General features: G+C 50.5%; 1 protein-coding gene across 1 annotated transcript in view; it reads left to right on the top strand.

The window, feature by feature from the left end:
* Positions 1 to 20,483, top strand: part of DNHD1 (dynein heavy chain domain 1) — a 69,691-nt gene extending 49,208 nt beyond the window's left edge. Inside the window, exons 22-40 of the mRNA XM_057749355.1 lie at positions 1,888 to 3,490; positions 3,685 to 3,893; positions 4,092 to 4,296; positions 4,372 to 4,474; positions 7,928 to 8,077; positions 8,328 to 8,510; positions 8,639 to 9,070; positions 9,288 to 9,759; positions 14,620 to 14,898; positions 15,138 to 15,290; positions 15,466 to 15,644; positions 15,776 to 16,738; positions 16,937 to 17,123; positions 17,318 to 17,440; positions 17,525 to 17,726; positions 18,528 to 18,619; positions 18,781 to 18,930; positions 19,156 to 19,943; positions 20,127 to 20,483. Coding sequence (XP_057605338.1) covers positions 1,888 to 3,490; positions 3,685 to 3,893; positions 4,092 to 4,296; positions 4,372 to 4,474; positions 7,928 to 8,077; positions 8,328 to 8,510; positions 8,639 to 9,070; positions 9,288 to 9,759; positions 14,620 to 14,898; positions 15,138 to 15,290; positions 15,466 to 15,644; positions 15,776 to 16,738; positions 16,937 to 17,123; positions 17,318 to 17,440; positions 17,525 to 17,726; positions 18,528 to 18,619; positions 18,781 to 18,930; positions 19,156 to 19,943; positions 20,127 to 20,483 — 6,830 coding nt within the window. The remainder of the gene's footprint in view (positions 1 to 1,887; positions 3,491 to 3,684; positions 3,894 to 4,091; positions 4,297 to 4,371; positions 4,475 to 7,927; positions 8,078 to 8,327; positions 8,511 to 8,638; positions 9,071 to 9,287; positions 9,760 to 14,619; positions 14,899 to 15,137; positions 15,291 to 15,465; positions 15,645 to 15,775; positions 16,739 to 16,936; positions 17,124 to 17,317; positions 17,441 to 17,524; positions 17,727 to 18,527; positions 18,620 to 18,780; positions 18,931 to 19,155; positions 19,944 to 20,126) is intronic.
* Positions 20,484 to 21,454: the final 971 nt, after the last annotated feature.

The following is a 21,454-nucleotide window of genomic DNA, read 5'->3' as shown; positions in this document are numbered from 1 at the left end:
CCCATCTAAATCTCGGCAGGCTTTTTTTAAAATTTATTTTAGAAACTGACAGATTCATTCTGAGACATACAGAAATGCTAAAGACCTAGAAGAGCCAAAACAATTTTGAAAAAGAAGAACAAAGTTGGAGGGCTTACACTAGTAATTTCAAGTTATACAGTTACAGTAATCAAGAGAGTGTAATATTGGCATAAGGACATGGATACAGCCGAATGGAACAGAACAGTGAATCTGATATATGGTCATTTGGTTTTCAACAAGTGTGCCAAGACAATTCAATGGGGGAAAGGATAGTCTTTTCAGTGAATGGGGCAGAAACAACTGTATGTCTGTAGGGGGGGAAAAATGAACCTTGAATCCTACTTCACAACATCCACAAAAATCAATTATAAATGTATTACAGACCTAAATCTAAAAGCTAAAACTATAAAACTTAAAAAAAATATATTGGAGAAAAATCTGTGTGAATATGGTTAGAAGCAATGACTTCTTAGGATACAAAAATTGTATTTTACTAAAATTAAAATCTATGCCCCTCAGAAGACACTGTTATGAAAATGAAAAAAATAAGCCATAGAAAAAAATTTATGATAGATATATCTGACAAAGAACTTACACCCAAAATACATTAAAAGTTTTTAAAAATCAGTAAGAAAAACTCCATTAAAAAAATGGACAAAAGACTTGAACAGACACTTCACAAAAGGAAAATATATGAGTGGCCAATAGCACGTGAAAAGGCGCTTGATATTATCAGGCATCAGTTAACTGCAAACTAAAACCACCATGAGACAGTACTTCACACCTACTAGAAAGATTATAATTAGAAAGACCTATAATAATTGTGAAATGTGGAGCAACTGAAACCTTCACACTTTGCTGGTAGGAGTGTAAAATGATACAAACAACTATGAAAAAAAAAGTGTGACAGTTTCTTACAAATTAAATGTATGCTTGCTATTTGACCCAGCAGTTCTGCTGGTAGGTATTTATCCACGTGAAATGAAAGCACATGTACGTTCTCAAATAAACTTATACATAAATGTCCATAGCAGCATCATTCTGGATAGTCAAAACCTGGAAACAATGTAAAAGTCCATCCATGTGTCAGTGGATCTACAAACTGTGACATTTTCATAATGGAATATCACTCAGCAATGAAATAGAACAAACTACTGATATATGCGAAACACAGATGAATCTCAGAATCATGCTGAGTGAAAGAAGCCAGACATGGTAAGCTACATACTGCATGATTCCCTTTCTGTGACATTCTAGAACAGGCAAAGCTAATCCATAGTAATAGAAATCAGATCAGATAGAAATTCCTGGGACAGACAGGGGATTGACTGCGGTGGGGCATGAGGGAAATTTCTGGGGCGATGAAAATGTCCTGAGTATCATTGGGGTGCTGGTTACACAGGTATATACATTTGTTAAAACGCATTGAACTATTTCAAATGTGTAAAACTTATTTTATATAAATAAGTTTTTAATAAAGTGGACTTTATAAAAGTGCACATGAGATATAACTCCACTGTCTTTGACTGATGATTGCACTTTTCCCTCTGTTGTGCTCAGGTCAGGTTTCCATCAGTCTCAGTTTGCAAACCTTCCTATTCATTAACCTTTGGTTAAGGAATATGTAATTGGTCTTAGAGGTAGGATTTAGGGCAGAAGAGGGGAAAAAAATCATTCACTCACTTCTACAGAGGGTGCGAGGGACAGAGAACGACTTAGACAGGACCAAGTCCCAACACACCAGGTGCACAAAATTCCTTAGACCCCCGTGTGTGCCCAGAGCAGCCCCAGTGAGGCAGGGAGAGGAGGAGCAGGGTGACACTCGTGCGGACTCACGCCTGTTCTGTTATTCTTCACGGCCCACAGACCCAGAGAAGAGCTGTCAGCCAGTGCTGGAGACTCTGCGCCAGGCCATAGACGGCACCGTGTACGCCAACAACACCCTGGAGCTGCAGGCGCTGCAGCCTATAGTCAACTTCCTCGCCACTGCCACAGTGCCAGGCTTCTGCGAGCGCCCGCTGTGCCCACGCCTCTCTCGGCTCTTCACCGTGCTGGCCCTGGGCAGCGTGACCCAGGCCACGCTGCTGAGCAGGCACACGCCCAGCATCCAGGCCTGGCTCGAGCGCTTCCCCTGTGTGGAGCGGCAGAGTGTTCTAGCAAGGGCCCTGGTCCGGGCCTCGGTGGAGGCCTGGGAGGCGGTGGGCAACTGCTTTATGCCCTCACCCCTCCGCCCGCACTACCACTTCTCCCTGCACTCTGTGAGCCAGCTGCTGGGCAGCCTGCAGCTGCTGCCCATCAGGCTGGGCTCCCGGGGTTTTGTGGACTGTCCCAACCACCAGGAGCACCTGCACCGGGTGTCGGGCCTCCGTGGCACCCGCCTGGCGGTCATGATGGCCATGCGCAACGTGGTGCGTCTGTGGTTGCACGAGGCGCAGAGAACCTTTTGTGACCGGCTGGACAGCCCCAGGGAACGCTCCTTCTGTGCCAACCTGCTCCTAGAGGTAGCTCAGAATGTCTTCTGCTGTGGGCCAGCGCCCCAGAGCCTGGGCAAGGGCTGTGAGGAGGAGGAGGAGGAAGAGAAGGTGCCTGAAGTGGAATCCGAAGGGGAGCTGGCCCAGTGGGAGGACTTGAGCAACAGCGGCAGTGAGACCGAGGAGGAGGAGGAGGACCCGCGTGGCCTTCAGGTCTCCGCAGGCTCACCGTCCCACGATTCAGCGCCATCCATGGTACCAGTAAAGAGGGTGGCCACAGGGAGCGTAAGGCAGAAGAGAAGCCAGGAGGAAGGCACCAGGACCTCCAGCTACAAACTCCAGCTGAATAACAGGTCCAGGAACTGGTGGCAGAAAATGACCCAGGTAGACGTGATCTCACCCCTGTTGCTCCCAGTGCTACTGCTCCATCCCCAGGAAAAGCCCTCAGATGTTGTCTTCAGTCAGGAGCTGATACTAGGGTCCACCTCGCAGAGCGCCAGCTTGTACCTGGAACGGCAGTGGGCGAGCCTGGAGGAGCAGCTGGCCGCCTCAGCCGCTCAGCTGAGGCTGGGCCCCCCCCTTGCCCGGTGCCGCTCCACGGCCCAGCACGTGGCCCGCCTGGTCCGGGTGCTGGCCAGGCCCAGGCAGCATGGCCTCCTGCTCTCGGGGGCTCAGGGGGCCGGGCGCCATACTGCTGTCACGCTGGCTGCTGGCATTTGTCAGGCCCGCCTCTTCCATCTGCCATGTGGATCAGAGGAGGCCATTCTCCAGTGTCTACGGGATGCCAGCTGGCATGCTGGCATGTTAGGCCAGCCGGTGGCCCTGCTGGTGCCCAAGGGTGTGGATCTTACTACCCTGCATCGCCTGCTGGCCCTGGCAACCTCAGGCAGTTTCCCTGACCAGTACACAGAAGCAGATCTGGACAACATTGAAGAACACCTCCTCAGGGACAACCTTAGTGTCAAGCAGACCGTCAAGAAGGAAATGCTGTTGCGGAGGTGAGGCCAAGAAGCCCACACTACGGGCTGCTCTGCTCTTGCCCCATCCTGGCCAAAGGCCAAAACCCCCCACAAAACCTAAAGGCTACTGTGAGGGCACAGAAGAGCAGCAGTGAGGGGTCGGGTTGGGATGGGAACCTGGATGGGCAAACAGGGATAAAGGGGAGGACGGTGCCGGAGCTCCTGCCCCACAGGTTTTACCAGCAGGTATGCAGCCACCTGCACATGTTCATCCTGATCGGAGATGACCAGGCCCACAAACAGCTGCCTTCCACCCTTTTCCTGAGGCTCCTTCAGATGGCCGTCGCCAGCACTGACCGCTATGAACCCTGGGACCAAGATTCCTTGGTCAGTGTTGCCCAGCACCACCTGGAGGGGGCTCAGAGCCCACCCTTTGATGATGGTGAGCCCTTTTTACCCGTCCTCCCCACTCATCTTGACCAGGTTCTAAAGAGGATCATTACTTAGGTCAGTCTCTGTCTCTAGAACCTAGTTGAGCCCCCCTCACCTTTTCTACCCTCCTTCCTGAGCCAGGAGAGGGTCCCTTTCCTTTCTTCCCCTACAAGCTCACAAGTCCAGTCTAAAGCCATGCCTGTTGCAGACTCCTTGAAGTGCCTAGACCTCCAGGCCTCAAGTCCCAGTGTGGCCAAAGCCATGGCTCTCATCCACCTTTCGGCTGCCAGCTACCACGAGCACCTGTGCCCCGAGTTGCCACTCGTCACCCCCAAGACCTTCCTGGACTTCCTGGACACCTTCATGCTGCTGCAGCAACAGATAACCCTGAAGATTGAGAACAAGGCCCAGCGGTGAGTGGCCCCATTCCCTCCCCTGCACCTCCTTCTGCTCCCTTGTGTCCATTCACTGGCACCCTGTGTCTTCAGGATCCAGAATGCCCTGGGAAATCTGAGAATGCTGATTGAGAAGCACAGTGCCCACGCCAACCTGGTCTTCAACTTGGAGCAGCAGCTGAAAGGCTCCCGCAAGGTAAGAGGCAGAGGATTTTGAGGCATGCACAGTAGGGTCAAAGCAGGAGCCCAAACGGGGACTTCAGAGGAACCAACCAGACTAAACCTTAGTTCTCGTCTCCTGAGACTCCCCCTTCCCCCAGGGGATCTCTCTAATCCCTGCTGCCTCCTCCTTTAGAGCTCAGGCTCAAAGTTCCCCGTGGCACAGCTGAGACAGGGCTGATTCCTCTAAACACATGAAACCCAAGTGTCTGCTTCTGGTTGTCCCTAGTACCTTGACTGTGTGAAGTTCAGTAAGTTCCCCAAGCTCTCCAGAGATTCCCATTGGGAATGGGGCGGGATTACATCCTCATGGTCCCCTCTCACTCTAATCCTCTTCTCCTGGATTCTGTATCACTGCTAGTTGGCACACCTCTTGTAGCTGTCCTCTCTTCCCATGCTGCTTTGTCCCTGCACCACTTCCTTCCACAAAAGCACCAAATATACAAATATATACACTGTATATACAAAAATATACACTGTCATGTGCAGTGGATGGGTGACGGAAGTGGGGGCAATTTACATTCTAGAAAAGAACCAGAAATAGATTGAATGGCATACTAGACCTCAGTGTCCTGAATTTTCCTCAGTTAACTTCCTCTACAGGGCGTTTCCTAGTGAAAGACTTTTCTCTCCTCCTCCCATCTCCCCAGTACTGCTCCGCAATGCTATTCGGCTACGCCACTTTTCCTTTAGAGCTCCCTACATACAATGCTCATGTAATAAGAGACTTTTTTTTTTCTATTCCAAACCCTAAATCCTGTTGCTTTCTTATACAGAGCAATTTTCTTCTTTGAATAAACAAACTGCTCATGTCTAGCTAAAACTGGTAGCAGTGGGGTCATAACACCTTCTATAGTCAAACACGCTTAGTGAAAAGTGTTTTCCTAAAATAGACCTTTTTCTTTTGTTTTGTTTTTAATAAGAGGAATTCTGAAATTGCATTTTTTTTCTTCCTGCTACATAAGACTTTGAGGAAGGTTCAGGGATAACTACAGCACATTAAATTAGTGATCAACTCACGAGCAGATAATCTGACTTACTTTCTGTTTCTTACTCAATGCCTGACCCGCCTCTTCTGATGGGCACCCTCAGGGCTGTCATCCAGTGTTGCACAAGTCCTGGGGCCTGGCTTATGTGGTGTCTATTATACACATCTACTCCACATGTGTTCTGTGCAGGCCTCGTAGTACTGGTGCCTCCTACCATCAGCCACGGAGGATCACTAGCTTAGATTGAACATCAAGACTCCGTTGAGATGCAAAAAAAGATTGAGAAGTTCATAGATGTACAGGAGTCCTCGTTCCCATATTTTCCAAACTGTCTTCCAGTGTCCTGTCTTGGGCCTTACCTTTTCCCCAAATGGTTAATACCAGGAATTATTGATATGGTTTAGGGGTGTTATTATTCTTTGACTCCAGGTCAGCTACATCAGAGCGCAACATAAGAAGCCCTAAATCTGGATAAGAGATTTCATAGTCTCAGGGGCATTCACGCAGCAGCCATGACAGTGTGCACTTCCCTCAGTGTCGCCCACCTCAGGAAATGGCACCACCATCCACTTAGTCATCTAAGCTAAATCCCAGGAGTCATCCTGGACCCCTCCATCTGCCTTCCCGCTCGTATTCAATTGGTTCGTTTACTTATTACTGAACTCAACAAAAATCAGTTGAACTGCATATTTTTTGTCCAAGCACTCATTAACATTTTGTCCATGTCTATATCGATGCTTACATCTAGATAGGTAGAACTTTCGCCTCAACGTTTCTAAGGAGACCATCCTTTTTTCCATTTTACAGATAAGAAAACTCGGATCCAGAGAGGTTAGGATGAGAATCAAATAAGATCTTATATGTAAAGCACTTCAAAGTGCTGGCACGTAGCAAGAGCCCAATAAACGTTATCACATACTAGATCGCCTTCCAATAAGGAAGATATGGCACTGTCCTTGCCTTCATGGTACCTAGTTTACTGGAAGGTATAGGCTCATGCAGGCAATTACAAAACAGTGTGTTATGACAGAGCAAGTCCAGGGTGCTCTGAAGTATCAAGAAAGACCTTCTAGAGAAAGCATAGTGCCACAGTAAGTAGCACAGAGGCACATGTAGAACATGGTAGGTGCTCAAAAGCATTCCTTAAATATGTAAACAGATGAATGAAGGTTAGGTAAGATTAGGTATAAAAGGGGATGGGAAGAATGTCACAGGCTGAAGCAACAGCAGGTGCAAAGGCCCAGAGGCAAGAGGATGTGTGCCACATTGGAGGAGCTGAGTGTCGGGAATGGCCAGAGAGCAGAGTGCTGGGAGAGGAAAAGGAAATGAGGTTGGCAAGATGAGTGGAGGCCTCCTGGTCATGGAGGCATTGTAAACCAAATGAAAAAAGTGGCAAGTATTAAGGGACGTGAGGATAGGATATTTGGCTTTGAGAAAACCAATTAGGTGGCAGCATGAAAAGTCACTTAGAAGATGGGGAGGAGGAGTTAGGAAGCCAGTGCAGAAGGTCAGGAGTGAGAGAGCATGGGCGTGAGTAATGGTGTTGCGGATGCGAGCAGACACGAGAGACATTCAGCAGGCGGAACTGAAAGGCCTTGAAAATGGGTTGGGTTTGGGGGACTAGAAGAGATGGAATCAGAGTAATAATTAGGTTTTTACTTTGGGAACCTTGGATGTGTTTTGCCACAGTTCTATTAGAAAAGAACACATGAAGAGATGAGTAAGACTGCAAGAAATCTGAAGAGACATAGCCAATACATTCACTTCTGGACATGTGGAGTCTGAGGGGCCTGTGAGGCCCTGAAGAGGAGATTCCCACCAAGCAGATGGATACGGGGTTGTGGGTCTTGGGAAAGAATCTGGCTAGATATAAAGATTTGGAAGTCGTTACAATATAAGTGGTAATCAGAGCCATGAGATTAAGGAGGGTGCACAGGAGTATAGGCTGAGGAGAGAAGGGGGCCCTGAAAAAATTTCTGAGACCTATTTAAGGGATGGCAGAGGAAGAGACTGAGAAAGAGCAGCCACAGAAGTTGGAGAAGGCCAAAGAAGAACACGGGCTCATGAAAGTCAAGAGAGGAGAATGTTCAAGCGGGAGGAGGCTGTCCTCTGTGACAAATGACACTAATGGCTCAAATAAGATGAAGAGTGTAGCCGAGTGGTTAAGCGTGTAGGCTCTGGATTCAGATTGCCTGGGCCTGTGTGGTAGGTCAGGAAAAGCACCCACCCACTCGGGGCTGCATTACTAGATGTGTAACTCACAGACCAGTAAATGACAGTTTCAGAGCTCAGCATGTATCTGTGGCTTATCTGGAGTTCAACCTGGTCACCCTGACTGTCGAGTGAGGAGTACACCTGAGTCCAAGCCCATGGGGTCTTCCCTTGGGGTATTCCCACCTGGCCCAGGATCTAGAGCTACAGAGCCTGAACTCTGTTCACAGAGCCTCAGCAGACTGCATCATCAGCTAGAAGAAAACAAGCTTCTGCACAAGCGGCAGGTGGCAGAGTGTCGGCAGCAGGAGAACCTCATTGAGAACCTGACCAAGCAGCGGGATGCCCTGCGGGCTCAGCATGAGGCTTTCCTGGACCAGGTAGGCTCTTCCTGCTGCCTGCCCTGCACTGCTCCTCTCTTGGAAGAGGAATCTCCCTCATGGGATGCTCAGAGGAGAGGATGGGTTGACTTGTCATGAAGTCTCCTGGGGGAGGGGGTAAAGGTAATAGGATGGCTTGGGGGTATGGTCCCTTAGGGAACCCTAGGAGAAGATGATCCCTCCTGGAAATACACTGAAGAAAGAGGACTTTCTGGGAGCTCACTTCAAGAGCACATCTCTCCTCATTTAGATGGGCAAGGCATTTCTGGGGCCCCTGAGCCAGCTGCAGGTGGCTGACTTTGAGGAGATACGGAGCTATAGAGTGCCACCAGAATCTGTGGTCCAAGTGACTGATGCTCTGTGTGACCTCTTCCACCGCGAAAAAGGCTGGGCCAGTGCCAAGCAGCTGTTATGCACTGAAGATTTTTATCAGGTAGGGAATATGGGGTACAGTGGAGGAGAGTGGAGGCATACTGGGGAGACTTGGCAGGACGAGGCTTTTGGGGCAAGGTCCAGAGCATCTATGTCTTCCGCCACCCCTCTTAACACACACTCTCCCAGGAGCTGGTGTTCTTCCCCAAGGAGAAGATGACAGACTCAGAGATGATAAAGTTAAGCCTAGCTCTGAAGGCTCCAGGCATGAGCGACGCAGACTTGCGGGCAGTGAGCACACCTGCAGCAAGCCTGGCGGCCTGGCTCTGGGCCGTTCTGTGCTACAGGCTGGCACAGCGCCGAGGACTGCCCACGGGCCTGCTGCTGCGGCAGGTGGAGGCGACACTGGCTAGAGAGCAGGCCCGCCTGGGCCAGTACCAGTTCCAGGCCCAGGAGATCCTAGAGCACCATTTGGCCCTGTGCAAGAAGCTGGAAGATGCCCAGGTTTCTCACAAGCGTGTGGTAGAGAAACTCAGTCAGGCTCAGTGTGGCCAACATCACAAGTGGCCCGTTAAAGCTGCACTGCTCACGCCCATGCATTTCTGGACCACAGAGCTCCAGGTAACCAGCCCCTCCTAGATTGCCCCCTCAAGTTCATGTCTGCACCACAGTCCCCACTCCCCTGCTCCTCCCCGTGCCCTCACTGCCTCCCTCTGTCCCACTCTGCCCTCCTTGCCATGCTTTCCTCCACACCCTGCCTTGCTCCCTCTCTGCCAGACCCTCTGCCTGTACCCTCCTCACGGGCCTACACACGCTCTGGTCTTCCCTTCCACGCCAGAAGTTGAAGGGGCACCACACGACTGTGTTCGGAGATGCCGTCTTGTGTTCAGCTGCCGTCAGCTACCTGGGTCCCTTCCCACCCATGCGGCGTCAGGAGCTGCTCGACAAATGGCTGGCTCTCTGCGGGGGCTGTCAGGAGCCACTGGGCCCAGATGACGTGGCACGGGCACTGAAGCAGATGCAGAAATCTGTCATCACGCTGCCAGAGAAACCCCTGCTCTCCACACGCTCTCCCTTCAGCCTTCTGTCCTTGCTGAGCTCTGAATCCGAACAGCTGAGGTGGGACCGAGACCTGAAACCCCAGGGAAAGTCAGCCCGCCTGGCAGGCCTGCTTCTGCGAAGTCACACTCACTACTTCAGTCGCCGTTGGCCCCTGCTGCTTGACCCCAGCAACCAGGCCCTCATCTGGCTGAACCCACTGCCCCTGGAAGACGCTGGGTGCTTGGCCACAGATCCCACCAAAGGCAGAGGTAACGCCGGGGATAATAAACACAGTGCTTCTGGGGTGTCTGAGCTGCCTACCACTTTCAGCCACATGTGCTCTTGCCTTTCACAATGAAGACACTAAATATTTATGGCCAGAGTATCCCAGATTTCATCAGCTAACACGATATATGTTTTTTTAATATTTATTTGGGCTGTGCCAGGTCTTAGTTGTGGCATGCAGGATCTTTGTTGCAACACATGGAATCTTTAATTGTGGCATGCAGGATCTAATGCCCTGACCAGGGATTGAACCCGGGTCCCCTGCATTGGGAGCGCAGAGTCTTACCCAGTGGACCACCAGGGAAGTCCCCAGCCAACATGCTATTAATGAATTAGGTCACATTTACATTTTGGGGTCCATATTGCAATGATTCTGAATCTATATGGCTGACCATGATCATCCACTTACTGATCTGCTCGGCACTCTTAGAAACTTGAACTACAGCTCAGAGCTTTACTACCCAAATTCATCCCATGTTCGGGAATTCTGAGGAAATATTTCTATTGGTTCTGCTTGGATCAGGGACCCATCTGGGTAAAGCATCAGAAGGAGACTTTCCTGGGGGAAGGAAGGGAGAATGTTTATTTCCCAGAAGAAAGGGTTGAGGGTTGTACTGGTAAGAATAATAGCCATCTAGAATAGAAGGTGTATAATGACGGGGTCTGGAACAGGGGCTCTATAAGTAGACTATCTGGGTCAAATATCTGTCCTTTGCTAGCTGGGTGGCCTAGGCAAGGTATTTAATCTCTCGAGGCCTAAGCTTATTTGCCAAGAAAATGAGGATCTTAATCATACCTTTCTCATAAAGTGTTGTGAGTATTAAGTAAGATAATTCATGAAAAGAGTTCACACAGTGCCTAATACATAATAAGTTCTCAAAAACGTTCATCAGTATTGCTACCAATATACTACTGCTGTCATTCTTACAGTCCATCCCTTGGCCGTCCAGCACGACTTTCTGTTGTTCCCATACACCATTACAGAAATGTCCATTACACAGCTATCACATGTGTAGCTATACATTAATTTACCCCTCTCTAATAAGAGACACCTTAAAGAGACATCTAGCTGCTATATCCAATTCTGAGTCCTGAAACTCTGAATCATGTTTGTTGCTCTTGATCAGACCTGGATGTGGCTCTCCATGATTCTATAACCCGTGCTAGATGACAGGCTGAATCTCACCATACCAATACACCTGATATGCAAAGTGAAGCAAAATCAAATCAAGATAACTATAATAAATTTCTGTTTAGAAACTTGGAAAGGGTAAGAAGTACACACTGTATATTGTTCTCTAGCACATACTGTACAATGCCAGACAGAGGTAGTAAGACGAATGGTTACCATCATTTCACTGGCTAATGGGACTCACTGCCGTGAGTTCTTGGACAGTCAGTTCAGCTGCCCTGAGTTCTGATGAAGAGCATAATTTCTTTGCCCATTGTCCCCAGGGCTATCAGTGAGAGGAAAGTTGGCCAAAAGTCCCCTGTTATAGCTGTTATGCGGAAAATATCCACTTCCTATTGGAATGGGTATGGGGGCTTAGGATTTGCCTTAGAATTAAGCAAACACAGATCACTTGTTACCAGATGGGGGGATTTTCTGGCTAATCCCTTAAAATTTCTCATATTTTTTCCTACAGATTTCATTTGTAAGGAGTCTATTAGCCATTAACAGATGCCACAAATCTTTTTTTTTCTTTTTTTTTTTTCTTGGCACACGGGCTTAGTTGCTCCGCGGCATGTGGGATCTTCCTGGAGCTGGGATCGAACCCACGACCTCTGCATTGGCAGGTGGATTCTTAACCACTGCGCCACCTAGGAAGCCCCACACAAATCTTGATACATTCTCATTCTTGAATTTAAACCCCAGCTTCTGGCTTCTGTGTCTTAACATTGGTTCTGGAGGCTCCACCAATTCCACTAAGCCTTAGTGTAACTGTCATCCATCTAAACTTTGGCCTTCACCTCATAGCTGTAGTAAGAAAACAGTCTGAGTAGTGAGCTTAGGCTAACTGGCCATGGACTGTAGCCCCTATTTGGGCTGTATGAAAATCACAAGGGGTTGGGAGACTACTTCTTGTCAAGCAGGGAATGCATAGAGAGAAGTGCTTGGGATGAACCCGGAGGCTTCCCCAATTTTCTAGGTTCCTCCAACAGCCCATAATTTCCTATTCCATACAACATGATGCACAGAATCATTTTTTTATAAATCAATAAGGTGCATGAGCATCTGATCATCTGTGATCTGAAATTGCTTGATATGAGAAGAAAGGAATTTCCTTCAAGTTTTTTCTGGAGACTGTTTCTCTCATGTAAGTAGAGAAGTAGCCAGCATGCTCCAGTATCTTCTACTAAATCCACTAAAGTTCAGTGAGCACATGGTCCAAGTCCCATGAGATAAGCTAACTTCTTACTCACCACGTAGCCTAGCCACCTTCCCTGTAGGGAAAAGAAAAGTCCTCATTACCCCTTACTCCCCAATGTGCTGTATCAGTCAGGAATGCTCTGACTACCAGTAACAAAAGTCCAACTCACCATGGCTTAAACAAACAGGGATTTATTCATCTCACATTATAAGAAGGACTGGAATAAACAGGTACAGAGCTTCAGTGTTTACTTCAAGCACCAAGAACCTTTCTGACCTATGATCCATGGTATGTTCATTTATCACATTGTCGTGGGTTGAATGGTGTCCACCCAAAAGGTATATTCACATCCTAACCTCCAGAACCTATGAATGTGACCATTTTTGGAAAAAGAGTCTTTGCAGATGTAATTAAGTTAAGGGTCTTGCAATGAGATCATCCTAGATTTCAAAGGGTTAGCCCTAAGTCCAGTGACAAGTGTCCTTGTAAGAGACTGAAGAGAAGGCTTAGGTACACAGAGGAAGGCCATGTGAAGATGGAGAGAGAGTGGAGTTACGTAGCCACGAGCCAGGGAACTCCTAGAACCACCAGAAGCTGGAGGAGGCAAGAAAGGAGTCTTCCTTAAAGCCTTCAGAAGGAGTGCAGCCTTGTCAACACCTTGATTTTGGATTTCTGGCCTCCAGAACTCTGAAAAAATAAGTTTCCATTGTTTTAAGCCACCATATTTGCTATCAAATGCTGCTATCCCTCCAAGCACCATGTCAGAGTTGCTTCTTGCCAATTCTGTCCCTTTCATCAGGAAAATAAAACTTCTTCCAGAAATCTGAATAGCCAAATGCGCCAGGCAGAATTTGGCCCCCATCACCTTTGTCCTCTGATGTTACTCCATGATTATGTTACATGGCAAGAGAGACTTTGTGGATGTAATTAAGGTTGCTAATCAATTGACCTTAAGATGCCCATTGTTTTTGATTGGGGTGTTTGTGTTTTTAATATTGAGACATAGGAGCTGTTTGTATATTTTGGAAATTCATCCCTTGTTGAAAAGATACCTGCACCTCCATATGCGTAGCAGCACTATTTACAACACCCAAGACATGAAAGCACCCTAAATGCCCATCACCAGATAAAGAAGATGTGGTGTGTATGTATATAAAATATTACTCAACCATAAAAAAGAATGAAATAATTGCCATTTGCAGCAACATGGATGGACCCAGACATTATCATACTAAGAGAAGTAAATCACACAGAGAAAGACAAATATATGATATCACTTATAAGTGGAATCAATAAAAAATGATACAAATGAACTTATTTACAAAATAGAATAGATACACATAGAAACCAACTTATGGTTACCAAAGGGGAAGGAGGGGGGAGGATAAATTAGGAGTTTGGGATTAACAGATACACACCACTACGTATAAAATAGGTAAGCAACAAGAGCCTACTGTATAGCACAGGGAACTACATTCAATATCTTGTAATAACCTATAATGGAATGGAATCTGTAAAAGTATATATATATATCTGAATCACTTTGCTGTATACGTGAAACTATCACAACATTGTAAATAAACTATACATCAATAAAACAACAAACAAAAAACCCCAAAATAGTAAGCCTGGAAGAGCACCCAAGTTCCAGATCCCCAGTGATTTTAGCCTTGATTTTAGCCCAGTGTAACTCTGAGCAGAGCGTCTGATCAGGCTTCTAACCTACTGAACTGAGAGATAATAAATGGGTGTTGTTTTTAGCTGTTACGTTTGTGGTAACTTGTTAAGCAATAGGAAACACCAAATTGTAGACCTGGCAACCTCACTTGCCCACTTCTTAAACACTTAATATTTTAAAAAATCTTTAAAATTCTTAAATTTCTTGACACTTAAAAAAATATTTATCTTTTCCAGCTCCTGCAGTAGAGGAGGCAAAGAAGAAGGGGGTTGCAGGTGGCTGTTGGTCAGCCAACCACCTGTGTCCACAGCACTGCCCGTGACATGGCTAATGCTGCAGTTTATGGCCTTTCTCCTCCAAGTTGATACTTCCTGGCACTGATCTCTATGCTAGTGATGATTCTTGTAGTTGTTAGTGACAGAATTAGCTTAGGCAAAAAGGGAAATGCACTGAGTCTTCTAACCAACCTCTAGAAAAGCAGAAATAGAGCTGCTTTCAGGGGTGACTGGAACCCCTCCCTGGAATTTTAGAGTAGCAATAATGAGAGCCCCCCTTTCCAGAGTGCTTGGTAGGTGCCAGCGGAGTGCGTCTATGCATCTTCACAGTAACCCTATGAGGCACTCATTACTACCAACCCCATTCTGCCGATGAGGAAATTGTGTCATAGAGAGCTTACGTGACTTTCCTAAGGTGTCCTCCCACAGACCTTCCTTCATGAGCTGGAGCCCTTGGGTGAAGAGGGCTCCCCAGGAGCCTGAGTCCCTCCCTGAAAGGAGCTCCTTTTTCTGCCACAGGGAAGGGCTTCAAGAGAAATCAGAGAAAAGAGCCTAAAGAGGAGGACGCAGAAGACGAAGATGGTGACAGTGATGAGTGTGATAAGACAAAAGAGCAGAAGGCAGAAGAAAGGAGAATCAAGGAGAAGAACAAGGAAAAGGAAGAGCAGCGGGAGCAGGTGGAGAACGGACAGGAGGAGGAGGAGACTGCGACTCAGTCCCTGCCCCCTCCCGAAGTCCAGGTCTTCTCAGGCGCTGACCCAGAGCTGGGGCCTCAGCTCCAGCAGGCAGCTGCCGGTGGTGAGAACGCGTCCTCTCCACCCACACGTCTTCTGTGTCCTCCCCGCGCTCTGTGGCCCCACAGGACTCTCACGCCACAGTCTGACCTCAGCTCCCACCCTCACCCTGGGCACTAACTCTGCGGAAGAGCCCTGAAGGGGCCCTCCTGTAAAGAGGGGAGAGGGTGGGAGCCAGATTCTGTGCATGGGGGGCCCAGGTGCTGGCAAGGTGGGTAGGGTGTCCTTGCCTCCCCCTCACAGGCCTGCCGGTGCTCCTGACCAGCATGGAGCTGGGCCTAGAGTGCCCAGAACTGCAATGGCTACTGCAGCGGGAACAGCTGAGCCCGCCCCAGGTGCAGCCTGGCTTCTGTCTCTATCTGAGCACTACCCTTCCCCTCAGTTCTTTGGAAAAAGGTGAGGCCCAGTTGGTGAGTTGCCAGCACAGCTTTGTGGAAACACTGGGGCCTAAGCTTCACTCAGTCTGGCCCAGAGTGGGCTCAGGACTGTTGCAGGGAGCCACACTCCCTGCGCCCCTCACCCCTGGCTCTGCCAAGGCGAAGGGGTTAAGCGTCTCCCATGTGATTCCAAGTGCTAGGCTGTGAATTGCTGAAGGGGCTGAATGTGCTGGATCTGGGCATGAACATGGAAATCCTCGAAGAACAGATGCTGCATGAAATCTTGTGCACAGAGCGCCCTGACCTCGAGAACCACCGGCAGGACCTGAAGATCAGATTCCTGGATGCCTGGGAAGCTGTGGAGGCTACTGAGGTGCTTGGGGGTCCAGTCCGTGGGCTGGGATGAGCTCTGTGGGGGCCCAGGTGCGGGGACGGAGCTGAGTGTCGCTGATGGGGAGCTGCATGGGAAAGGGCCAGACCCACGCAACAGGAGACTGTTTGTAGGAGCGGCTGCTGACGATGCTGCTGCTGCAGAACCCACGGCATCAGAAACCAGCCAGGTTCCTGCGAGACATGGTGAGGACCCAGGCAGAGCTGTGTCAGCTGCGTGCCCATTTCGAGGAGCTAGAAGAGCTGAGGCTGCAGCAGGTGGCACTGTGGGCACCCTATCGGCGCGTGGTCTGGCATGGCATGGCCATTATAAAGGCTCTTAGCTCACTGCAGAACCTGCTACCGCTTTTCCGTATGAGTCCAGAGAAATGTCTGGCAGCCACCAAGCAGGCTCTGAACAGCATAAAGGGTGAGATCCATCAGCGGGAGGAACTACCCTGCCATCTGCTGCAGCTAAAAAGGCAGCTGACCCGCCACCTACTGGGCAGCACTGTCGCTACACTGGGCCAGACCCAGGTACCCTTGGTGGGGGCCTTGGGTGCTTTGGCTCTGCTGCGAGTGGCAAGGAAGGCACCAGAGCTGGAGAGGCTGGCTCTCTGGCCTGGATTGGCAGCCTCTCCCAGCACAGGCTACAGAAAACCAGTCCCAGGTGTGGCTCGACCGGCCTGGCTAGGGGTAAGAGCCTGGCACGAATGTGAGATGTTGGAGGTACTGCCCCCATTTGCTGGGCTGTGTGCGTCCCTGGCAGGCCACTCCAGTGTTTGGCAGGCTTACCTGTCACTGTCATCCACAGTGCTGGGTCCTGCACCAGGGCCTGGGACTGGCCCATTCAGCCTCCTCCAGAAGCTGATCCTGTGGCGTGTGCTGCGACCTGAGTGCCTGGCCAGTGCCCTGGCAACCTTCACCACCAGCCTCCTGGGCCGGCCCTTGGATGAAAACCTGGGTGCCTCCACCATACCCTTTGAACACAGTCAGGCTACTCAGCCCATGCTGATCTTGTTGCCACCACCTGGCCACCCCACTGCCACTCTGCATCCCCTGACCGTCATCCAGAAACTGGCTGCCAAACACGAGCAGGTTTGAGCCTAGCCTCTTGGCCACAGAGCCACCGGACTCTTAGGGCTGGGATGGGGTGTGGGGCTCCCCTTCCAACATCCTCATGGATCTTTCTGGATTACTCAGGGACTTTCTGGGTCATCTGTGGCATTACTCTGGGTCCCTTGGTCACCCTAGCATCCCTTTGAGTTACCCTGCCATTTTGCTGTTGGTCCCCAGGGACAGAAGCATCTGAAGGTGATAGCTCTGGGCTCTGAAGCCTGGGACCCGGTCTCAGCTGTGGTCAGCATGCTCCACAAGGCTATGCGTACCGGGCACTGGCTCGTGCTGGAGAACTGTCATCTGATGCCTCACTGGCCAAAAGAGCTGCTACAGCCCTTGCTGGGCCTGCTGGACAGAGCCAAGGGTGGGTTTGCTGCCTAGCGATGGTTTCTAGGACGCTATCCTACACTTGGGCCTGAGCTTTAACTCAGGTCTCATGGCTGATCCCCTAGTCCCCTTTGTATCCAACTCCTGACCCCCTAGCCTCAAGTCTGATCTCTAGGCTTGTGTCTGACCTATTACCCAGCAATTGATCTCAGCCCCATGTCTGACCCCTAGTGGTCTCGGACCTGGAGTTAGAACTGCTTTTTGCTCAACAAACAAGCAGGAATGTGGCCGCTGTCCACAAAGATTTCCGTCTTTGGCTTATTGCATCTTCAGAGGCTATTGCTTCCTTACCAGGTGAGGCGCTTCCCCCATAGGCTCTCATATTGGAACGGGGAGGCAAATGCACTGTGCTGACTCAGCGCTTTCCTTCCTCCCCAGCCGTGTTAACTCAGCACTCCATGCCTATTTTCTGGGACCAGTCCCTGGAGCTGGGCCATGTCTTGGTTGACAGTGTGGAGCTAGTCCAGCAAGGGCTCTGTGTGCAAGCCCCAACCAGGGCGCTGCCTCTGCTCCTCCTACATGCCCTCCTGCTACACCGGCAGCTCTATGGAATGAAGCTGCAGGCTCACAGAGGGTGCTGGTGAGGGACCGCATCCACCCTGCTCTGTCAGTCACTCAGCAAACACTGAATATTTTTCACATTGGTGGGATTCATCTCTGGGGAGCTCCACAATGTGAGGGCAAGGGGAAGTCAAGGAAGCCTTCTCCAAGGACTTCAGGATCTCTCTTTGAATTGAGTCCTGACAGCAGAGGCAGATCAGGTGGAGATGACTTTCTGAGCAAAAGGAGCTAAGCTTAGCAGAAGAGAGAAGACTTCAGTGTGGCTGAGGTGGACATGTTAGGGGTTGAGTGGGGAGAGGTGAGGCTTGTGGTAAAGGGCCTTTAAGACCATCACAAGGGACCTGATTTTCTCCTGAGGACAGTGGTAAGTCACTGAAGGGTTTTAAGTAGAAGAAACATGATCCCATCTGTCTGTTGGAAAGATCACTCTGGCTGCAACGCAGAGAATGGACCAGATTGGGCAGGGCTGGAGGCAAGCAGAATAGTTTTGGGAGGCGCTGGCAGTCTCAAGGAACAAGATCATGGTATGGGTGGTAGGGACTAGGGTAGTCACAGTGGGGAGCGAGTAAATACGCGGTGAGGAAGAGGGAAGAGTCAAGGATAGCTCTCAGATTTCTGCCTTGGACAACTGGGTGGCTGGTGTGGGAGGAAATGATGATTTCAGTTGAAAGCAAGTTGTATTAGAGGTGCCAAGTGGCGATGATCAGTGAGCCCTCATGGGTCTGGAGCTCAGGAGAGAGGTTTGGGCTAGGGAGAAAGATGTGAAAGTCCTCCCCATATAGACGGTTTTGAAACCCTACTTCCTGCTCTCCACCCCCAGGAGTCAAGTGACCCTGACCCAGATCCTGCAGATCCAAGACCAGCTGTGGGCCAGCCTTAGCAATCCCAGTGCTGCCATGCAGGAGCTGGCCGGTGAGACTCCTCCTGTCCCCCATGTAGTCACCAGCCCCCAGGAGAGCCTGGAAAGGGGCAGGGAGGGGAGCACTGAAATGGGGACATAATTTACAACTTTGGTTTGGGAGGTTGTGGAAACCGGAGGGGCTAGAACTGAGGGGCTTTGACCTCATCCTCAGCTTCGGTTTTCTATGGGGGTCCTGTGGGAGACGACAAGGACAGGGAGGCCCTGATTAGCCTCATACAAGCCTGCCTGAGCTCCAGCAGTGGGAACTGGGCCCAACCACACACACCCCAGTATCTGCTGGCCACTCTGATGCCTAGCCCAGGTAAGCTCCTGTCAGGTATCTGTGTTGAGGTGGGGAACAGTGCAGTAAGGCCACCTTGCTCAAGGGAATATAACAGAGGTACCAATAAAGATGTAGAAGGGGGCAATATTCACATAGTTATGGTTTGATAACGGTTTAAAATGTCAGAGGAAAGCCTACTCCCTTGGGTCTGGGGTGGGAAGAGACCATCTTCTCTCTCACCCCTCACTCACCTCCACCTCCAAGAACTAGAGGAGCTGGATGCTATGGAAGAGTGCAAGGCCCAGATGCACCTACTGCCCACACCACCTGAACCCCGGATCTGCGGACTGAGTGCCGGCCCCCAGACCTGGTTGTTGCGACGCCAGAGTCGCGCTATCCTGAGTGCGCTGCAGCGGTGTTCACCCACTTGGGTTCCCAGGGCCCGCGGAGGCTCCCGGCGCGCGGAAAGGCGGCTGCGGCAACGCCTGGTGCAAGCCAAGCGGAGGCTGGAGTCTTTGCAGGCTCTGCTGACCGACAACGTTCGCCAAGATGAGTCCGGCCCGGGGTCGGGGGAGCTGGGGCTGGGTGCGCCGCGGCCTCTGGAGGGCTTCCTCATGACGGAGGTGCTGGAACTGAGCCAGCTGGTGGGCGCGCTGCAACGCGACCTTGATTGCCTGTTGCAGCAGCTGCAGGGCGCGCCTCCGTGTGCCTCCCGGCGCTGTGCCGCGGTGGCCCACGCTCTCTGGACTGGCCGCCTACCCCCGCCTTGGCGACCCCACGCGCCTGCCGGGCCTCAGCCGCCCTGGCACTGGCTGCGACAGCTGTCTCGCCGTGGGCAGCTGTTGGTTCGCTACCTGGGTGTGGGAACCCATGTACCTGAGCGCATCTTTCACCTGTCAGCCTTTTGCCACCCGCGCCGCCTGCTGCTGTCACTGCGTTGGGAGGCTGCCTTTGCTGGGGTTGCCCCGACGAATTTCCTCGGTTGCCAAGGCTCTAGCTCCAGTCAGCTCCCCCACAAATGTCAGGAGCTGAGCAGCCCTCTGCACCTCCAGGTATCCTCCTGCTGCCCCTTCGTGTCCAGTTACGCCCCTTCAAATCCCTGGTTACACCTAGCAGTTACCCCACCTTGCCTCTTCTTGGTTTTACTCTCAGTAGCCCCATCTGCTTCTCTAATCCCACTCCACCACGACCCCTCAGCTTCTTGGCTTTCCATGACCAGTTTCTGGCGTTCCCAGGTGGTGAGCGGCCCAAATCCCACGGTTCCGGAGATAGGGCTGCTGCTGATTGGGCTACAGCTCCGGAACGCTGAGTGGGACCCGCTAGCAGGCGCCTTGCAGGACAGTTCCTCCAGTCAGCCCAGCCCTCTGCCTCCGGTCAGCGTCAGCGCCCTCACCCCGGCCCTGGGGGCCAAGGACGCGCCCCCTGCAGCCGGCCGGGCCGTGTATTCCTGTCCTGTGTACTTGGAAGGGCCCCTCGGCACCACTAGGCTGCACAGCAGGAAGATCCTGATGCACCTGCCCCTGCCCACGAAGCTCAGCCCCGCCTCCTGTATCCAACGGAGAGTCCACGTGTGCAGCCCACCACTGCCCTGAGCCCTCAGCCAAAATAAAGTTGGAGTGATGTGATGAAAGGTTTCTGAGACTTAATAAGGAATGTAGGTGTGTGCACACTGATAATGTGACACACTGAGGGGAAAGCACCGTGTGCACAACTGAGAGACAGGAGGTCTGTTCACACTAAAGGTAGAAGAGGGTGTGTGCCTGGCAATGGGGAGAGGGGAGTGTGGGTACACTGTGGGGAGATGGGCCTGGGGTTAGTCATGTATCCAAGGGGCTAGGCAGATCTCAGGATGGCTAACACACAGGACTTTGAATCCCTGCTCAGCTCTCGACTGTGCTCTCTCAGCTCTTGTGCTAAACCCCCAAGGGATATTTTTAAAGGGAGAACGTTAGAACTCAAAATAATTTCTTCAGGCACTCAGCAGTATTATTGGGAAGGCCCTAATCCTGCCCTACTAGTCATCCCCTCCCCCAGGTTGGATCCTGAGTGAGTCTCTCTCACAGACACACACACACACACACACACACACACACACACACACACAAGCAAAATAAGACACAAGGTCCTGTGTTCATTCAACGATTATTTATGAGCACTCCTCTGAACAAGGTGCTCTTCTAGGCACTGATGAGGTTGTTCTAATGCCGAGAGACAGACAATAAAAGGCCAACATATAAATGAGTTAAATTTAATGATTTTTAAGTGCTATAAAGAAAACAAAGCAGGCTGATGTGTTAGAGACTGACTAGAGGGGAGCAGTTAATCTAGTTTGAGTGGTCAGGGAAGGCTTGCTGAATATTTGAAAGAGAGCTATTTGAAGATCTAGGAGTGTTTCAGGTAGAGCCCTCAGTAGGTGCAAAGGTCTTGAGACACAAAAAAACCTTGGGTTGTTCAAGGAACAGAACATGTAGCTGGAGCACTGCGAGGGGCAGAGTGAGCCAAAAGGATGGAAACGTATAGAACGGGGCAGATCACGTAGAACCTCTTCATGATAATGAGTTTG

Source organism: Hippopotamus amphibius, chromosome 9 (genome assembly GCF_030028045.1).
Source record: "Hippopotamus amphibius kiboko isolate mHipAmp2 chromosome 9, mHipAmp2.hap2, whole genome shotgun sequence".
Lineage (NCBI taxonomy): Eukaryota > Metazoa > Chordata > Mammalia > Artiodactyla > Hippopotamidae > Hippopotamus > Hippopotamus amphibius.
The sequence above is the reverse complement of the archived record's forward strand: the minus strand, read 5'-3'. Positions and strand labels throughout refer to the sequence as shown.